Source organism: Stereum hirsutum (genome assembly GCF_000264905.1).
Source record: "Stereum hirsutum FP-91666 SS1 unplaced genomic scaffold STEHIscaffold_24, whole genome shotgun sequence".
Lineage (NCBI taxonomy): Eukaryota > Fungi > Basidiomycota > Agaricomycetes > Russulales > Stereaceae > Stereum > Stereum hirsutum.
Window position 1 is genome coordinate 206132 of NW_006763154.1, and position 16234 is coordinate 222365.

Genomic DNA, 16234 nt, shown 5'->3' on the forward strand with positions numbered 1-16234 from the left:
CATCTAGCAAGCAACTAACAGGGCGCGCGCGGTGTCAGGTATGTTGCTCTTCTATGATCTCCGTACTACGAAGCAGCTTGAAGCCCAGATTTTCTTGCATCTTTCATCCTTCTCAAACATTGGCTAAAACCACACTTCCCAGACCTTTATGGTCAAACATCCCCATGTCTTGATCCGCGGCAAGGCTTCTCTTCTATTCGAAGTCGGTTCCGCGGTATAAGTAGTCTCAATAAACGTTACTCTCGACGAGCTCATACTTTCATGGCTATAGTCCCCGGGCCGTTCTATCACTACATGAGAGCACAACATCCTATAAAGGGTAGAATATACCTTGATGCCCTACTAAAATGCTCTCACTTTCGCTCTCATATATGAAGGTCTCATTGACTACGAGCGATCGGTTTCCCGCGACAAGTCTGCACTCTATAGCACGAATCACAGGCTCAAAGGTCACCATACCTCTCCTTCTCATGCTTAGCCTACTCTTAAAAGAAGTTATCCCTCTCGCCACGTCAAAATGTATCAAGGACGGTGTCCTCGAGCAAGGTGCAATACTAGCTATTCGAGTGTCTAGTCGCTCCTTCCTTTGCAGTCTAGGAACTGTTAGTTCGTCTCTCTCTCTGTATATACCTCCGTGGGATACTCTTTGATGGTGGAGAGGGCTGTCCTTTCGCGATGTCTTCACCATGCCACAGTAACGAAGATACGGAACTCAATCAGTGTCCTGGACTTTAGAGGCGTGTTCGTTTTAGGGGTACCACAACTTATTCAAGTCAAGGCAACAACCTGTATATTTTTGCTCGCACGCGGGGATGATTTGGCCATCAGATCATCGAGCATGGGCTCCTGGTACCGGTGTTCCTGGCCTGAGACTACTGTCCAAAAAGCGTCCACGCCTCGTTATTCGACGAGTGCAGTAAGCAATATCCCCCGGCCTTTCCATACCCGCCTTTCGACCATGTGTTGAGTGTCGACTGGCATTAGGTCCATTTTCTGGGTGGTCTGGCATACTACCATTGAACTCGGACTTTGTTGAGAGCTCTCAACCACACGCCACTCATCCGATGTATGTAGGGTTACGGTTCTGGATTCGTTCCTAAGGTATAGTAAAGGAAGGAAAATGCAGTCCCAGTGGAGCCTCATGCGCGGTCAACTACCCGCTCAAACCACAGGGCGTAAGCGATATTATCAACTCTATAAGCCACCTCAAGATCCTGCGACTCCCTTCTCACAGAACTCCCACACCTTCTTTGCCAGCTCAGCATCCATCGTCTTCTTGCTCGCCATCGACCTTCTCGCGTATGCCGTCAAGTACTGTGGACCAAACCAGACCGTCAGCTCCCGTGGGCCACTCTCAGTTTGAACGAGGAGTCGCCAGGATCAGGCGAAATGAGAGGATAGGTGAAGACAACCGACCTCTCCATTCATCTCGAGCGCCTCGGGTGCAGTGCCAGCCAAGAGCTGCGTGATGGCCCCGTAGGTAACGTCACTGAACAAAGCTTTCGTGATGGAAGTTCCGACGGGGTTGAAGTTTCGTTGAAGCTCAGTTTTGATGAGGCCTGAAAAATAGGAGGTCGGTGAGCAAATGGCGTAATGAATTGCTTGTACTCCACAAACCTGGATGAAGGGACGTTGAGACTATCCCTTTGTCGCAGTACCTCCTCGCTATCTCATTAGACAACAACACCTGACACTATGGAGAACCATGCCAGCCTCAAACTGAATTGTAGTATGCAGTGGGTAATCATACGAGTTTGCTTTGCCCGTAGAGCTGTGTCATACCCATCTTCTTCCTCGAAGGCCATGGCGCCTCCTTATCCTTCTGGATAGAACTCCATACGACTCCAGCCGAGGGAGCCATAGCGTCGTGGCTGCTCGATGTATTGACGATGCGGACACGATGCCCTGACAATGCCGCGGACTCTGAGACAGCAGTGCGCACGAGGACGGAAAGGAGCAGAGTCGTGAAAAAAGAAAGGTCCTGTCATGATCATGAGAGTGTCCATTGTGAGCACAGACGATGATCGCTCCGGATGAAAGGGCAGTACGCACCAAGACAGTTTACACCGAATTGAGCGTCATATCTTTGTGCAGTGACGTCTTCGTTTCCTGGTTCCATGATCCCTCTGCTAGGGTGCGTTAGCTAACTACTGATCAGAGTAGTATGTCGGAAAAGTTTCGTGGAGCTTATAAGTAGATTAGATTACAATGGCCTGATAAGATCGATTATCATGGTTGGACCGGCCTTAAAAGCTCTTATCAGCCGGGCCGACAACTTATAATCACTCCCGACCAAGTGGCAAGATTCTGTTCCCCGATTAGGCATGCGCGCCGAGCCCCCCAGCTCGAAAATGCCTTCAAACTCGCTCAAATCAAACGTTGGGATGTCGCTCTATGGCCACAACCCACGAAAGTGACCATTCAACGTTATACCCGTGGCTCGACCGCCGAGACATAGCAAACTGCAATCATCATCGCTGTTGTACTCCTCGGCTTGCAGGAGCGGGGCCACAGAGGGCCACACTAGCATGTCCGACCGCGTGCCCGAAGCGCCGTGAGATCTGGCCCCTTCTGGCCCCTTTTATTCATAATATTTATTAAGAAGCGCCCCGCTTATAAGGGGGCTTATAATGTGATTTACCCCCCCTGGTCATCATTACCAGACTCGGCCGGCCTGAAATGGCTTAAATGCCTTATAAGGCCTTATAATCCGGCCCCCAAAAATTCCGACATAGTAGTCAATGCATCCTGTACCCGTTGTTAAACAATACATGCAACTCGCACTCCTTCTCCATGAATTCTTCTGCCGCGCGCCTCACAGAAGTCAAATTCCCAAGGTCGAGCTTCAACCAATGAAAATTGTCCTTCTTCGTGCTGGCCTTCAGCTCTTCAATAGCCGCTGTCGCCTTTGCCTCTGATCGTGCGGCCATGTAAACGCGAGCGTTACGCGAAAGAAGAACCTGAGGACCGTCAACGCCGAATAGCATAGGTACAGTCAGCTACCTTAGTTTATAATCGAGGGATTCAACGACCGCCGACGGTCAGGAAGGACGCACCGTGCCTGTCTCCTTTCCAATCCACGAATTTTAACCTGTGACGATGATGGTCTGTCCGGAGAGATCGGGCACATCTTCGCCAGTCCAGTGAGACTTGGGAGGAAAGACCTCACTTAATACACCAACACGGCCTTCGGCCATGGGGTCGTAGTTCCTGCAGCGATGAGGCATGTCGAATCAAGGAGCAGGAATAAACGGATAATGATGACGAGCATTGTCGTGCGAGACAGTGGTGAGAATTCACGAGAGCAGGAGAATAAGGGCGAGTAGGGAAGCCCAAGCCTAAGTCTTTTATACCTCACGCCAAGTTCCAAGTACATCACCAAACCATACGAGCAGAATCAAAGATAATAAGATGGTCATGGCAATTTGCAGCTCAGGCGTCTTCTGGGGACGACGCAAGTCAAGCCGTTCGGACGCGTGTCCTTCACGGCAGAGGTATGCAGCAAGCTACCTAAGTAATATCACATATCAGTACTTAATGCTTCTATCAAATAAGGGGAAGGATGAAGATAGGCATATGCCCGGGCTGCAGCATTTCAACGTACTGGATCACGGACGTGCGCGGAGTCCGGCCGCCGACACAACTTCAACCTGAACAATTTCAGAAGCCCGCAATTGGAATCCAAATGTCGTGTGGCACCGTGGCGTATCTGTGCAGTACACGATGATGGTTCTGCTGGGGCTTGAAGCTAGTGGTAAACGATATAGAACAATGTCATATTCACCTTACAAGTAGCTCTAAGATATACCAAAGAAAAGAGAGAAGGGGTCTCTGGATCGCAAGAGCCCATCCCGGGCTTTTCGCTGCCCGGCCGCTCATCAAAGCGGTATGACTTCCGCACCACAAGTCTATCATATAAGACTCCATTTCGGATTGGCGACTCGGATTCGATATTCATCAAGGAAGTACAATAGGCCAAAAAAATGGATCTGAGAATGGGGTATTCGAAGGTAGCTGGAAAACGTCAGACGTCGAGATTCAACATGCGAAGAGAGATCAGAACGATGGACAATCAACAGCAAAGTCAGTTGGCCAAACGTACCATGACCCCATTGACCTTCCCAGCAGAGAATACGCTCCACATTACTGTTCTGTCGCGTGCTTCATTCCCCTTATCACGGTCCACCCAACAGACTTCTTCGACGTCCGCTCTCTTCATACTATCGTCCATACACAAACACGAAAACGGAGATCCAAAAGCGGAAAAAGAAAGAGAAATGATCGCCGAGGAAATGACACAAACTCAGAACAACCCCGCCAAATCCGCGAATGGATCCTTGCCCTGCGGCTGTTGTCCCTGTTGCTGCTGTGGGTGCTGTGGCCCTCCTTGCATGCCACCCGTCCCCGCCATTCCTCCTCCAGTCCCCGTTCCCACAGGACTCATCGGCTTAGGCGTCGACGGCAGCATGATCTGTCCGAACTGTGACGACGGCCTTGACTGGGACTGGGGACTTGTCGTTCCTGACCCCGATCCCGACGCTGCTCCCATTCCCATACCGCCCATACCGCCCATGCCCCCGCTGTACTGTGGCTGGACTGACCCCATTGCTCCACCTATACCAACACCACCAAAGCTTGGGTGTGACCCCATACCCATACCCATGCCCGCTCGTGTACCAGGATGTTGTGCTTGCTGCTGCTGCTGCTGTGGTTGTTGGAAATACGACTTCGACTGTTGCGCCGGCGCCGCATTGAACTGCGACATAATCGACGCAATCCCGTTCCCATTCCCGTTCCCGTTCGACCCGGCGCCTTGCCCGTGCCCATACCCGTGCACCGGCGCTGACCCCGACACCGAAAATAGTCCTGCCAGGTCATCCGCTGGTGTCCCGTTCCCGTTATTGGAGTGTGATTGTGACGATGTTGGAGGTGGTGTTGGAGCGTCGTCGAAATCGATGAGTGAGAGATCGTTCTGCACGGACGAGCCTGCGAGTTCAGCGGGGATGGGGTTTGCGGCCGCCGTGAAGTCTCCTTTTTGGTAAGATTCGTAGCGGTTGAGAACGCTGTTGATTTGATCGTTGATTTGCAGGTAGGTGTCTGTGTAGTACGGCATTTATGCGGCGTGGTGTGGGGAGAAGGGATGTACGACGTAGGAGGGACGCATGGAATGATGTGATGAGTAGAGGGAAGTGAAGAAGTGAGGATGAGGACGTACCGAGTGATTCTGGGTCTTCGGATTCGGCGTCGGAAATCCATTTCTGGATCTTCGGCCTGGAACTGATCAATATCGATGCGACTTGCTACAGTTTCATCCACCAGAACCAACCAATTCGTGATCAGTACCGACTTAATGTGGCATTCTCGCCACAGCGCCACAAAAGAAAACTCACATCATAAACGTCACCCTTCGCGAACGCCTCCCCCCTCTCTGGATCCACATTGTCCAGGATCTCGTTCAACAAGATGACCTTCTGCTCGAGCTTGTTCAGTTCCGTGAGCGCTTGCGTTCTGTAGTCGGGCTTGGCTTCCGGATTTGCGCCGGCGAGGGTCTTCATGAGCTCTTGCGCGGCCGCGAGATCTCGGGGAGTCCCTCGTCGAATGAGTTCTTGCAGCTTGGCCGATTGGGCTTCACGATCTTCTTCCTCGAGCTCTTCAGCGGATTTAAGATTCTGTGGAGATCAAAGAGGGTCAGAGTATGTCGTAGGTGGGTGCACTGTCAAGCATGAATCAGAGCCACAAGGTAGTTTGCTGGTTCCTTTGCCACAACGCGATGTGTATACATCAGCACAATTCATACATATCCTTGCGATCCAGGACATATCGAGACTTCATCGCGGCTCAGGGCCGAACCGCGTCGTTTTGCAGAGATGCAGAGTTGTAGACCGTTTGGTCTATGCCGCTACAGGTACAAGGACATGAACTAACGCGGTACTATGCGTGAGGAAGGGGCGTCTTCCCAGTTCGTGTCCTGTGGACGAAAGAACAACTAAATGATGACAGTCACAGCCTTGCGGCCGAAAGACGGCCGGAAGAGACGACTGATGTGGCACTCCGCGCTCGCGGCGAACACGAAAGCGATCTGGCAGAGTATACAAGTCTGAGTAGCACCAGCGGTCCTCTGGCCAGTAAATCGTGCCGCCAAATGCACACCGTATCTTTCCGCGAGAGTAATCGAGTAGACCGAAGAAAGATAGACACGTACCGAGGTGGCGACAGCCGTCTCGTTCCTGTTCCCTCTTGGCATATCTCTGAACCTATAGCCTTTGAAGGTCAACAGTCTATGCATGTCCCTGATATTCCCCAAATCATCCTTCCATCTCGAGTCTGTGCAAATTCCTTCTTTCCACGTATGTATGAGCTCGAGTATACGGGACATAACCGGACCTGGGAATGGAGGCGGACGTTCCGGAAAGCGACGGACGAGCTCGTTCAGAAACTCTTTTGTTGCGATCTGAAGGTGGAATGGGTATCCACACGATTGGACGAGGGTGTCGAGGAGTGCGAGTGTGAGCATGGCTATGTGTGGGTTCCGGTGGTTCACGAGTCGAGCGATGAGCATCGCGGCTTCTCGAGGTCTACATACAGATTAGACTATGGGTCCGCACATACGAATGTATTATCGTCGAAACCGATGATGCGTACGTGTTTGCCTTCTTTTGGTTGATATACTCCGCGACTTCGAGGTGAATGGCATAATTGGGCTCTGGCATTGACGCCGTCGTGGCTCGCGTTATCAGAATTTCGAGCGGGCTCGCTCGAAGCCAATTGGCACCAGGACTGCCGGGACCACTACTGAACAAGGCCATCGAAGAAGGACAAGGACCTGATGAGAATAATAAAGGGTGACCGCTGGGAGCAAGCTGGGAGCAAGTAGGGGTGGCGGCTACAAGCAAACGTAATGAGCCAAGAGTTTCGACTTCCAGTGATTTGAATCCGTGGGAATTTTTCTTCGTAGCTCGTGCTTCCAGCTTCCTTTCCTGAGCACCATGTACTTACTGCGACGAGTGCACCACCATCATCTCGGCTTTCCTCAGCTTTCATCCTCCTGTATTCCTTGGTCCCTCCTTGTAGGGCATGCCGAACTGGAACAAAATCGCGACGTAGGGGTGCTGCAAGCCGTCGGCTCTATGACCCTGTAGAGGTTCTCTTTGACGAGCCTGTCATATCTTTTAATTCTTATGAACTTTGGAGCTGAACGAACACCACCTCTTTCTTCAGAAGGCTCGTTCCCACTGGGCACCGTGACTTCTAACATCGCCCCTACACTTCCAATCGTTTACCAATATAGGGAGTAAAGTCTTTGTGACTATTGCATCAGTCGAATAACTGCCGAGTTGCAATGGAATTATAATAAAGAATTGACGGGCTCCTACTTTTGTAGGACCACTTTCGGGACCGATTTGGCCATGGGCTCTTCGCTCCGCCATGGATACGTCAGAGCACTACTCATAAAACGAGCATTTCCTTCCCGCTATGGTATCCAATATCACCGACCACCACGAACGAGACCACCATGTCTGCTCGACCATTGTTGCCGAATCTAGAACCGCCGCCAGGTCATCTTAATGCCTGTACAATCTGCGTGGCTCACCTCGTCGTGGATCGCTCACTTCTGGATACGAGATTTCTATATTCCTCTTTCAGGTTGCGTATCCGCGATGTCCGCTCGGCTCTTGCCCCCCACTACTGGTTCTCCTGCAGAGAGTAAAAGGGCTCGTGAAACGGTGTATATTGTTGGCAGGAAGGAGAAGTATGAGGCAGGTTGCGATACTAGGAAGCACTCAAGAGGAACATCGCCTGGGGTGTGGCGAGCCGCACTGCCAGGACAGTCATGGACCAACTCAATGTTCACCTGTATTAGTTCGGCTTCTCGCTCACCATCATTCTTGCACTGAGCTGCATACGATGGCACCCCTATCTCCTGCTCATCGGGCTTTCATTTCTTGGACGTCTGAGCGCTGAATGTAGACCCATCAGGCCTTCCGCCCTTTTCATGGGCAAAGGTCTTCTTTAAACGTTCGAAAGCAGTTTTACCCTGGTATCCGAGGAAGAGACCAGTCGTGCTTATAAGAGCACCTTGCTCCCGCTCTGTCGACTGGAGCAGCAAGGTTCAAGGACCTCCTTTCCCATCGCCTTATTCCCCCGGCTGTAAGATCCATGCCGTCTCGAACTCTTTTGCCCTTGGAACCGTCACCAGTCCTCCTCGAAGACTATCCATGTTTGCCGTGCCCGCCACGCTCCGAATCATTCGCTCCTGGATACGAGATCACCACCCACGTCTTTCCGTCCGCGTATCCTCGATGTCCGTCTAGCCCGTGGACACCACCGCCTTTTGTACAAGATTCTCCCACCGGCAGTAAGGAGTGGGCCAGACAAACAACAGAATCTCTCGCTAGCAAGAAGGAGGCCCAGGAAGCAGGTCGCGATGCGAGACCTGCCAATCGAAACATCATCTGGACTGTAGCGAATCGCGTCGCCAAAATGTCAACCCCCGACGCAGACACCGATAACCGGCCCCGATTGACGCTCATCTTTCTCCACGGCATTGGTACGCACAAAGAGGTTCGACTAAGGGCAGTGGCTATATATGCAGGCTGGCACTTATTGATACTCCCTTCAGACTTGGGAGTCGACCATCAAGTCATTGCTTTATCATCTAGACTCTTCGTCCTGCGGCATAAATGTTGAAGAGTTATGGATGCTGGATTGCGTACAGCATGGAGATGCTGGACTCTTGAACGAGGGTTTGTTGGGCGACACATGTACGCATCCTCAACTTTGCTACGCTACAGTCGAGATACTGATGCTGATTGACATCAGTTGACTGTGCTGATTACTCTCGAGACCTCATGAACTTTGTGCTGGCTTTCCTCCCTGACACCTCTCCGTGTTTGCGACAGAAGAGATATCCTACCAACCTTCCACGACTTGCAGACGCGGAGGTGCAGCGCAGAAAGACGCAGGGTCTTCAACTCCGAACGTTGGTTGGTGTGGGACACTCTATGGGTGTTTGTGCTTTGTGAGTATTTCTGCCTATAGCGCACCCCTGTCGATACATTCTGACGAATATTCACGCTCTAGTATCCATCCGTCGATCCTCCATCCCTGCTTATTTTCCTCCTTGATTCTTATTGAGTCCGTCACCACCCCACTGTCCATAAAGCATCTTGATATGCATCGCAAGAACGAAGAGATCTGTCTCCGGCGACGTTGGATATGGGAGTCAAGGTGTGCCAAGCTACTGTTCTGATCCTGAATCTTCTTGGACGTGACTTACATACTAACGCTATCGACGTTGCGGTAAACAGGGACGAAGCGGTCTCCAGCATAAAGCAGAGCGCGTACTACAGACCGTGGCATGTCGGCGTCCTTGAGAATTACATCCGGTATGTCATCACGGAGACCGCTGAAGGCCAATATAGACTGAAGACGCATCCATTCTTCGTACGTGTCATACTTCATAATCGCCCTTGCTTTACGGCTCGTCATCGTTCATCTCACAATACGCTGCAGGAGGCGTTGATGCTCTTTGAGCGCTCCATAGTCTATGAAGCCTGGGATCTCCTCGCTGAGCTGAACCCAGAGGTTCCGTTGCATTGGGTATGGGGTGGTAAGAGCAGAAGAGGTGGAGGCAGAGAGATGCAGGCACAAACGTCTCACAGGCATCCCGGCAAAAATACTACCGTATGGTTCGAGGACGTGGATCATCTGGTAAGCAGCAATGTGGACACCCCATCTTTTTTTTCGGAACTCTCATTCTTTTGAATCTTCGCTTTATCTCGGAACAGCTCCCCCAGGAAGCGCCACACGAGTTAGGTAGGTCTCAAGATGCCGTTTATTACTTCGTAGAGACCATCTTCTGAAATTCTATGCCGATCTCATTCTAGCGGACGCTCTCTACCAATTCCTTCTCCAATCACACTCTACACCACCGAAGAGTAGATTGTGAGGCGTCTGAACCACTGGCTCGTGTATCTGATGCTCTTCTTGATATTTAATGTTGTGTCACAAAGGTTCAGCCCGAACGAGTATGTCGTCGAACAGGGACATATAGATATCACGACGCACATAGCGTGAGCCGTGGCGTAGTCGATTTTATTAAATTTCTTGTAATTCACCCAAGTTGGTGTGACACTCAAGACTTGATTTGTGGGAACATATGAAGCAAAGCGAAGAGTAAAGCAACTACAAGTAAAGGATTTCCCTCAATGGACAGACCCCGTGTTGATCACTAGCAGCCAGACACGTTCTGTAACTCTGCTACTTAGTCTACCAAATCTCGGGTCCCTGCCATAAAATGTAAAGATCACAGACCTTATACGTTACGAGTCTTCTGAAGAGTTTTCAATCCAACTCTGAGCACTAGTGAGCCACTGCGAGATGAGGAAGTTTGCCATAAATTTCACCTTGCTCGTCCTAAAGTTCTTGACCCTCTTCCGAAAACATTCTGCTAGTTCCTTCCCGTTTCGTATCTCCTGAGCTTGTCCCGTAGCTTCAGCAATGATCGGACACAGAGCGAGGCGACAACAAGGAAGCGCTTTATTCCCCAAAAAGGATCCGAGTTGCGCGCGTGAAACATTGACGGCAAGTGCCGCGTTGGCACTCCGACACCTCGTGCACCTTCCTTCTCTCCGTTTCGCTTTTGAGCTCCTGTCAACCACACGATGACGCTTTCCAGCTCGATTTTCGTGCGTAAGTCCTTTCCAACCCCCATCCATTCTCCAGGCTATAGAGCTCATCATGGTATCCTAGGCTTGAGACAGCTGTGGCGGCGCTACTACAGTCGCTGTTATAGGTGGTGGTTTCGCAACTTTACCTCCTTCGACAGAGTCTGCCGTTCGCAGCACCCCATCCGCCTCCTCTGGACCATCTATTGGCCTTTCCCAAGCCAATGGCCTCTCCCACCAAGACTCTCCGTTGCCCAGATTCGTCGCAACCCAGCCTTGGTCTACGAACGACGTGCCCTGATGCGCACGTTACTCTACACGCCCCGGTGGGTCGCGCGTGATACGCCACTTAACTCCCTCTACCGTATCTACGAGGTCGCCTGCGTGGGCGACATGAACGGCCTCATGCTCGAGTCGCAGTACTTTTGGCACTTGCGCCCCGAGTGGGCAGTAAAAGACATCCCGGACCCTCACGATCCGGACCCTGTTCGGTACGCTGTTCTGGCTGGGGTGGCGGAGAGTTTGGCGGAGAGCATCAACTATAGGTTGGATCTGGGTTTGACGCGTACTGGAAACCCGGATCACCCTGAGTTTCGACCGGCGACAGAGGAGGAGAAGGTCTCACTGAAGGAATATCAACCTGACTGGGCCATTCATGCGCCACCCTGTTCTAGGCGTGTTTTGATTGGGTGTGATGATAGTGTAGAGGATGACGGCACGAGCTGGGGTTATGCTGCGTTCACCAAGCGGAATATCGTGGCCGATGTGTCCGGAATGTATAATCTCTGGTACGGCTCTCAATTCATCAGCTTAGTTTCCTGCTGGTTAGATGCTGGACTGAATTTCCCTTTGCATGTAGAAAATCTCCCCGAGTGGCTCTCCGTGCAAGGTCATACCTCGTCCTGATAGCATCTGTCGCAAGCACACTCAGTTACCGGTATCCACGCTTGCAGGCCACGGCTACTTCAAATATTGTCTTCGACCACGCTTTCTAGTCTACCTTTGATCGTATAGCACCTGCATGTGCGCACTACAAAGCTGTGTACTTGTGCGGAGGTCCCACTCTGCCGTTTCTCTCTACTCTCCCTCGTCGTCTCACCCACTTCGGGATCTCGTTTTATTCTATGTATTCTTGTTTTTAGGGAGAGCTACTGGTCAATGCTCAGAGCTGGAAAGTGTGTGCTTTCAATACCATTGTCCGAATCTGTACCAGTGCGTAGCTACGTAGTCTCTGTCTGTCCATAATTTAGGATTGCCTTCCCCAGTCTCCTTGTCCTTCGGCAGGTCCTTTGCAAGCACCGCGTCCTCTGCCCCAGCTCCGTTTCCTGAACATGGGTTAGGTGGTAAGGTTTTGCATTAGAGCAATCAGAATCTCTCGAAAATTAACATGGCGCTGCAACTGTCTGTTGGCCTGCTCCAAGGTAATGCTTACTTCACTGGTCCAATCGTATAAAATTGCTAAAAGACGCCACAGCGCCAGGAGCGACCCAAGACCCAGGTGATCCTAGTTCCGAGTCATTTCCTCGCCGAAGGCATGAGGCGTGAGATTGATCATATATAGTTCTCAGTAGAATAGTATATAAAGCTCAAGTCTTCTTTTCTCTCAATATAACTCACTTTGCGTCTCGCATTCGCGAGCTACCTTCCTAAACCAGGTAAGTGTACACTCGTTCAAAGGAAATGGGGCTTGCTTCACTCCTAAGGCCCCATCTTCACTCGCTCACTTCTTTCCACCACCCTCTCAAGCACCAATTATCGCCTCTACCGAATACCCACGACCATGTTCCGCACTGACAGACCGCCAGTGCCTGCAGGAATGGAGCAGTGGAAGGAGGGTACGCCACCGTTTCCACCCTGTACCTTTGTCACCACTGCCTAGTCATTGATGCCTCTATCTTCTAGCTCTCGATACCCTCTCCTCACTCCTCAGCGACGAAAATTTTACTAGTGCTCCGATCGAGTACGTCTCTGCTGGCGGTTATCTCGCCGTCACCTACTTCAAAAACCGCGAAACGACGGACGACATAGACGTCGTCCGTGTCAACTACGGTTCAGACTGGGACGACCATAAGAGGTCCATCTTCTACGATTGCGTCCGTACGGTTGCCAGTGTTCGCAACTTGGGCAGCGACTGGTTCAGCATGTCCTTGGGTATCACCGCGCCGGACGGCACGCTTCGCGATGAATGGATCGCCATTACGAAGAGGCAAAACATAATCCTCTACGAGTCCGCCATGATCAGGATTTACGCGGCAGACCTCAAGTGGTGCCTAGTCTCCAAGATAAAGAGGTACCCCCAGCTTGTCACTGTGGTCGGCATGGCCAGGCTTGAGCAGAAGCAGAGAACTGAGATAGAAGACATGCGGAATATTCTCGCCCATATGATGAAGGAGAGGAAATTCAAGCCTGTGACAGAGAAGGAGTTGCGTAGCTGGTATCCGCAAAAAGGTTTTATCTTTCCGGGCGTTGTCAATGAGGTGGCGGCGAAGATCAAGGAGTGGCACCCAAACGACATGGAGATGTTGCGCCCGGAGGTCTGAATCACGTAGGTGTGTCAATGGAACGCTCACTGACGAATATTTTACCATTATACCTCCTTTGGTTCTATGGTTAACCTTAGTAGGGTGGCGAGAAGGGCTTCCAACCTCCTCTATATATACAAGCTTCGTTAGTATCTCGTTCATCTCTACAAAGATAACTTCTGGTATGAAAGGAGCCCGGCCTGTGTCCAACGGCAAGAGCAAGTTTTCGTAAGTTAGGTGACGAAAGCCAGAGGAGGGGTGTTCGGGGTCCGGGGAAACGACAATATCCGGATTCTTCCGCGCCACCCGTCGTATTCGTAGCAGAAAACATGCGTAAGTATACAGTAACTTCCTCTGTCAGCGAACAGTGGTTGAAACTGTTTGATCGTGTCCGAGGAGCCCACACTATTATTGGCGCATATTTGGCGCCGTAAGTCGTTGTGATCATGGCGGGCTGTAGCCAAGCTGTATCCTGAATTGTCTTTCCTTCCTCGACGCCATGCTCTTCAAGTCTCTAGCTCGCCCTCTAGTACCTCCTCCGGACGACCTTACCGTCCCGCAGTTTATCTTCGATGATGTGCTACAGCATTCGACCTACACCAAACGGCCAGCAAATATACCTTGTCTCATAGACGAGGATAATGGTCGAGAAGTCACTCTAGATGATGTGAGTACCTTCGCGCAATATGATATGATTGTGCCAAACTTGATCATGTACACAAAAGCTTCGACATAGAACAGATGATCTTGCCCGCACTCTCCGTACCGTTCATGGCATTGGTACGCACACAGCTTCTGTGCCCTCCTCAGTCCTTCGTCTAACCCAGCTCTTCCTTGTCCAGGACGGGGCGATGTCGGTGAGTGGTATATGGTGTCCCAGTCGACATACCATTGTCTCATCTACCCTTTGAAGTCGCATTAATTGCTCCGAATCACGTGGACTATCCTGTCTGTGTGTGGGCTGTCCACAGGCTTGGAGGTATAGTCGCGTGAGTGTCTCATCGCTCGACAAAACGAGTGCTTCTCTGAAACGCAGCGCAGCGCTATGAGCCCAGGTTTAACGCGGGAGGAAATGAGTGCGTCGAAAGTTGTCTGCCTTGCAAACCTGTGGTAGCGATTGAAACTGCGTTCATTGCCTTTCGTTGCTAGTTCCACTGCTTCGGATCTCAAAGCCAACCTTCTTCATTGGTCACCTCGATAACTTCGACACTGTATGTTCCTCTGCTCGTACGGTGGCCAAGAGCCCTCCAATACTCGTGCTGGATGGAGAGCATGTCCAACCAGCCCAGGAGAACGCATCGACCCTCACAGCCTTGAGCATTCATCATGCTATCCAGCACGGTGCATATCTTCCAGCTTTCGATGAGTTTAAACTTAGAGGAGGAGAAGCAAAGACAACCATTGCTTTTCTCTGCTTTTCTTCTGGAACGACAGGCCAACCGAAGGTAGCTACTTACTCCATAATCATTACAGTTGATCTCGTTAACCAGGGCCATAGGCTGTAGCGATCTCTCACTTCAACGTCATGTGCAATGTCATCCAGACGGCTACCTTCAACTGGGTTAATGAAGAGTATTGCCCGTTAGCGGACCGCAGGTTTCGTCCCGGAGATGTTTGTACTGGTGGTCAGTCAAACTCGGTCCTTTTGACGGAACATCGTTTTGTCACTCACATCGAATTCCTCAGTGCTGCCTTTCTACCGTAAGTCTTGTTACCGTCCCCTAAATTTCTTAGACTGAACAGGGCATAAACGACTGCTTAGATATATACGGGCTCGTGACAAATGTGAGCCCCGCCTTTTGTCGAACCATTCATGTGTGCCTTATGTTTATGCCATCAGATGCATTACCTGATCTACTCGGCGGTATGTGTTATTTCTTCGTTAATTATCCTCGTCTTCTCACTTGCCTTAGATGACCATTGTGGTCACCAAGAAATTCGTCTTCGAGAAATTTCTGGAAAACATCGCCCGCTACCGCATTACTCACTTGCAGTAACTATGATATCAGTTCTTTTGTCAGGCATTGTAAGGCTGATGTCACCCACAAGGATTGTGCCTCCAATGGCCGTCTTGCTTTGCAAGGTATGAAGGTATACTGTCTCCTTATACTGCCTTGTTGTAACCGAGAGTTCATCACTCAGCACCCCGCCACACCCAAATATGATCTCACCAGCGTTCGCTACTGCATGATAGCTGCTGCACCCATATCTGCCGAGCTGACGACAGAACTTCTTAATGTCATGCCCGACATACACCTTGGTCAAGGCTACGGTGTGTACCACAGAAGTCTCGTTTAACTGATCTCTGCGCCAACCTCGATATCTAGGCATGACCGAGAGCTGCGCTGCGGTAAGCATGGTAGGTGTACTCGGCTGTATCCCCTCGGAGCTTGTTGTAAAATCCTCTTTGCTCCTCTGCTCTTCCAGTTCCCCATCTCTCAGAAGGTGGGTACGCTGGGCAGTGGCGGCCAGCTTGTTTCTGGGACCGTGGCAAGGGTGGTCAAGACTGACGGGTCCATGGCTGGATTCGACGAGCGAGGGGAGCTCTGGGTAAAGGGCGGGCAAATCGCCCTCGGGTATTATGGAGACGAAGTTGCGTAAGTATTGTTTTCTGCCCAAAAGACTGTTGGATTTTCGTGGGAAAGTGATGAGTGGCACGAAAAGAGGACGAGTGAGAGCGAGAGAGAGAGGGAAAGGTTGCAATCACGCTGAGTGGTGAGACTGGCTCGTGTTAGGGCAACTCGATGCCCTCAACGAGTCCTACATTCACTGTATTTATAGTACTGTACAAAAGTAACTAGAATATTCTACAATGTACTGAAAGTGGCGGAGCCGGGTGGCGCGGCTGACTCAGCCTGACCGTGGAAACCTCGCGAAAAGTCTCGCAACGTCGAGCTGCACAAGCTGATTTCCAACACTCCCCCTCAGCGAGACGTGCGGAAAGACTCTTGTCAACTCCTACATGCAGCGAAATACCGACTATGGACCAAACCTAACGGCACTCCCCCTGGACGTGCGCGTGTTCCTACATAGCGTACTCCCCCT

The 16234-nt window shown here is 51.1% G+C and overlaps 5 protein-coding genes across 5 annotated transcripts in view; 3 read left to right on the forward strand and 2 right to left on the reverse strand.

Moving 5' to 3' along the window:
• Nucleotides 1–1075: 1075 nt before the first annotated feature.
• On the reverse strand, nucleotides 1076–3227 carry STEHIDRAFT_150878 (NAD-P-binding protein; the record flags this gene model as incomplete). The annotated part of the gene is made up of 8 exons (XM_007311161.1): nucleotides 1076–1314; nucleotides 1417–1559; nucleotides 1618–1693; nucleotides 1751–1981; nucleotides 2066–2126; nucleotides 2755–2960; nucleotides 3057–3061; nucleotides 3092–3227. 8 exons carry the CDS (start codon nucleotides 3225–3227, stop codon nucleotides 1207–1209), a joined length of 966 nt encoding a protein of 321 aa, XP_007311223.1. The 3' UTR covers nucleotides 1076–1206.
• A 1076-nt stretch (nucleotides 3228–4303) lies between these two features.
• On the reverse strand, nucleotides 4304–6806 carry STEHIDRAFT_135641 (VHS-domain-containing protein; the record flags this gene model as incomplete). The annotated part of the gene is made up of 5 exons (XM_007311162.1): nucleotides 4304–5097; nucleotides 5216–5300; nucleotides 5391–5669; nucleotides 6203–6575; nucleotides 6643–6806. 5 exons carry the CDS (start codon nucleotides 6804–6806, stop codon nucleotides 4304–4306), a joined length of 1695 nt encoding a protein of 564 aa, XP_007311224.1.
• Nucleotides 6807–8157: 1351 nt separating this feature from the next.
• STEHIDRAFT_163474 (uncharacterized protein) lies at nucleotides 8158–11573 on the forward strand (the record flags this gene model as incomplete). Its single annotated transcript, XM_007311163.1, has 10 exons — nucleotides 8158–8562; nucleotides 8621–8762; nucleotides 8821–9019; nucleotides 9082–9228; nucleotides 9309–9444; nucleotides 9514–9711; nucleotides 9789–9816; nucleotides 9888–9945; nucleotides 10014–10073; nucleotides 10796–11573. The coding sequence occupies 10 exons, from the start codon at nucleotides 8158–8160 to the stop codon at nucleotides 11571–11573; spliced, it is 2151 nt and encodes a 716-aa protein (XP_007311225.1).
• An 874-nt stretch (nucleotides 11574–12447) lies between these two features.
• On the forward strand, nucleotides 12448–13207 carry STEHIDRAFT_163475 (uncharacterized protein; the record flags this gene model as incomplete). The annotated part of the gene is made up of 2 exons (XM_007311164.1): nucleotides 12448–12502; nucleotides 12570–13207. The coding sequence occupies 2 exons, from the start codon at nucleotides 12448–12450 to the stop codon at nucleotides 13205–13207; spliced, it is 693 nt and encodes a 230-aa protein (XP_007311226.1).
• A 478-nt stretch (nucleotides 13208–13685) lies between these two features.
• Nucleotides 13686–16234, forward strand: part of STEHIDRAFT_150880 (acetyl-CoA synthetase-like protein) — a gene marked incomplete at its 5' end in the record, with an annotated part of 7893 nt that continues 5344 nt past the window's right edge. The window contains 9 exons of the mRNA XM_007311165.1: nucleotides 13686–13856; nucleotides 13915–13969; nucleotides 14032–14046; nucleotides 14103–14178; nucleotides 14231–14265; nucleotides 14339–14634; nucleotides 14688–14814; nucleotides 15384–15461; nucleotides 15517–15548. Of these exons, the coding sequence (XP_007311227.1) occupies nucleotides 13689–13856; nucleotides 13915–13969; nucleotides 14032–14046; nucleotides 14103–14178; nucleotides 14231–14265; nucleotides 14339–14634; nucleotides 14688–14814; nucleotides 15384–15461; nucleotides 15517–15548 (882 nt within the window). The remainder of the gene's footprint in view (nucleotides 13857–13914; nucleotides 13970–14031; nucleotides 14047–14102; nucleotides 14179–14230; nucleotides 14266–14338; nucleotides 14635–14687; nucleotides 14815–15383; nucleotides 15462–15516; nucleotides 15549–16234) is intronic.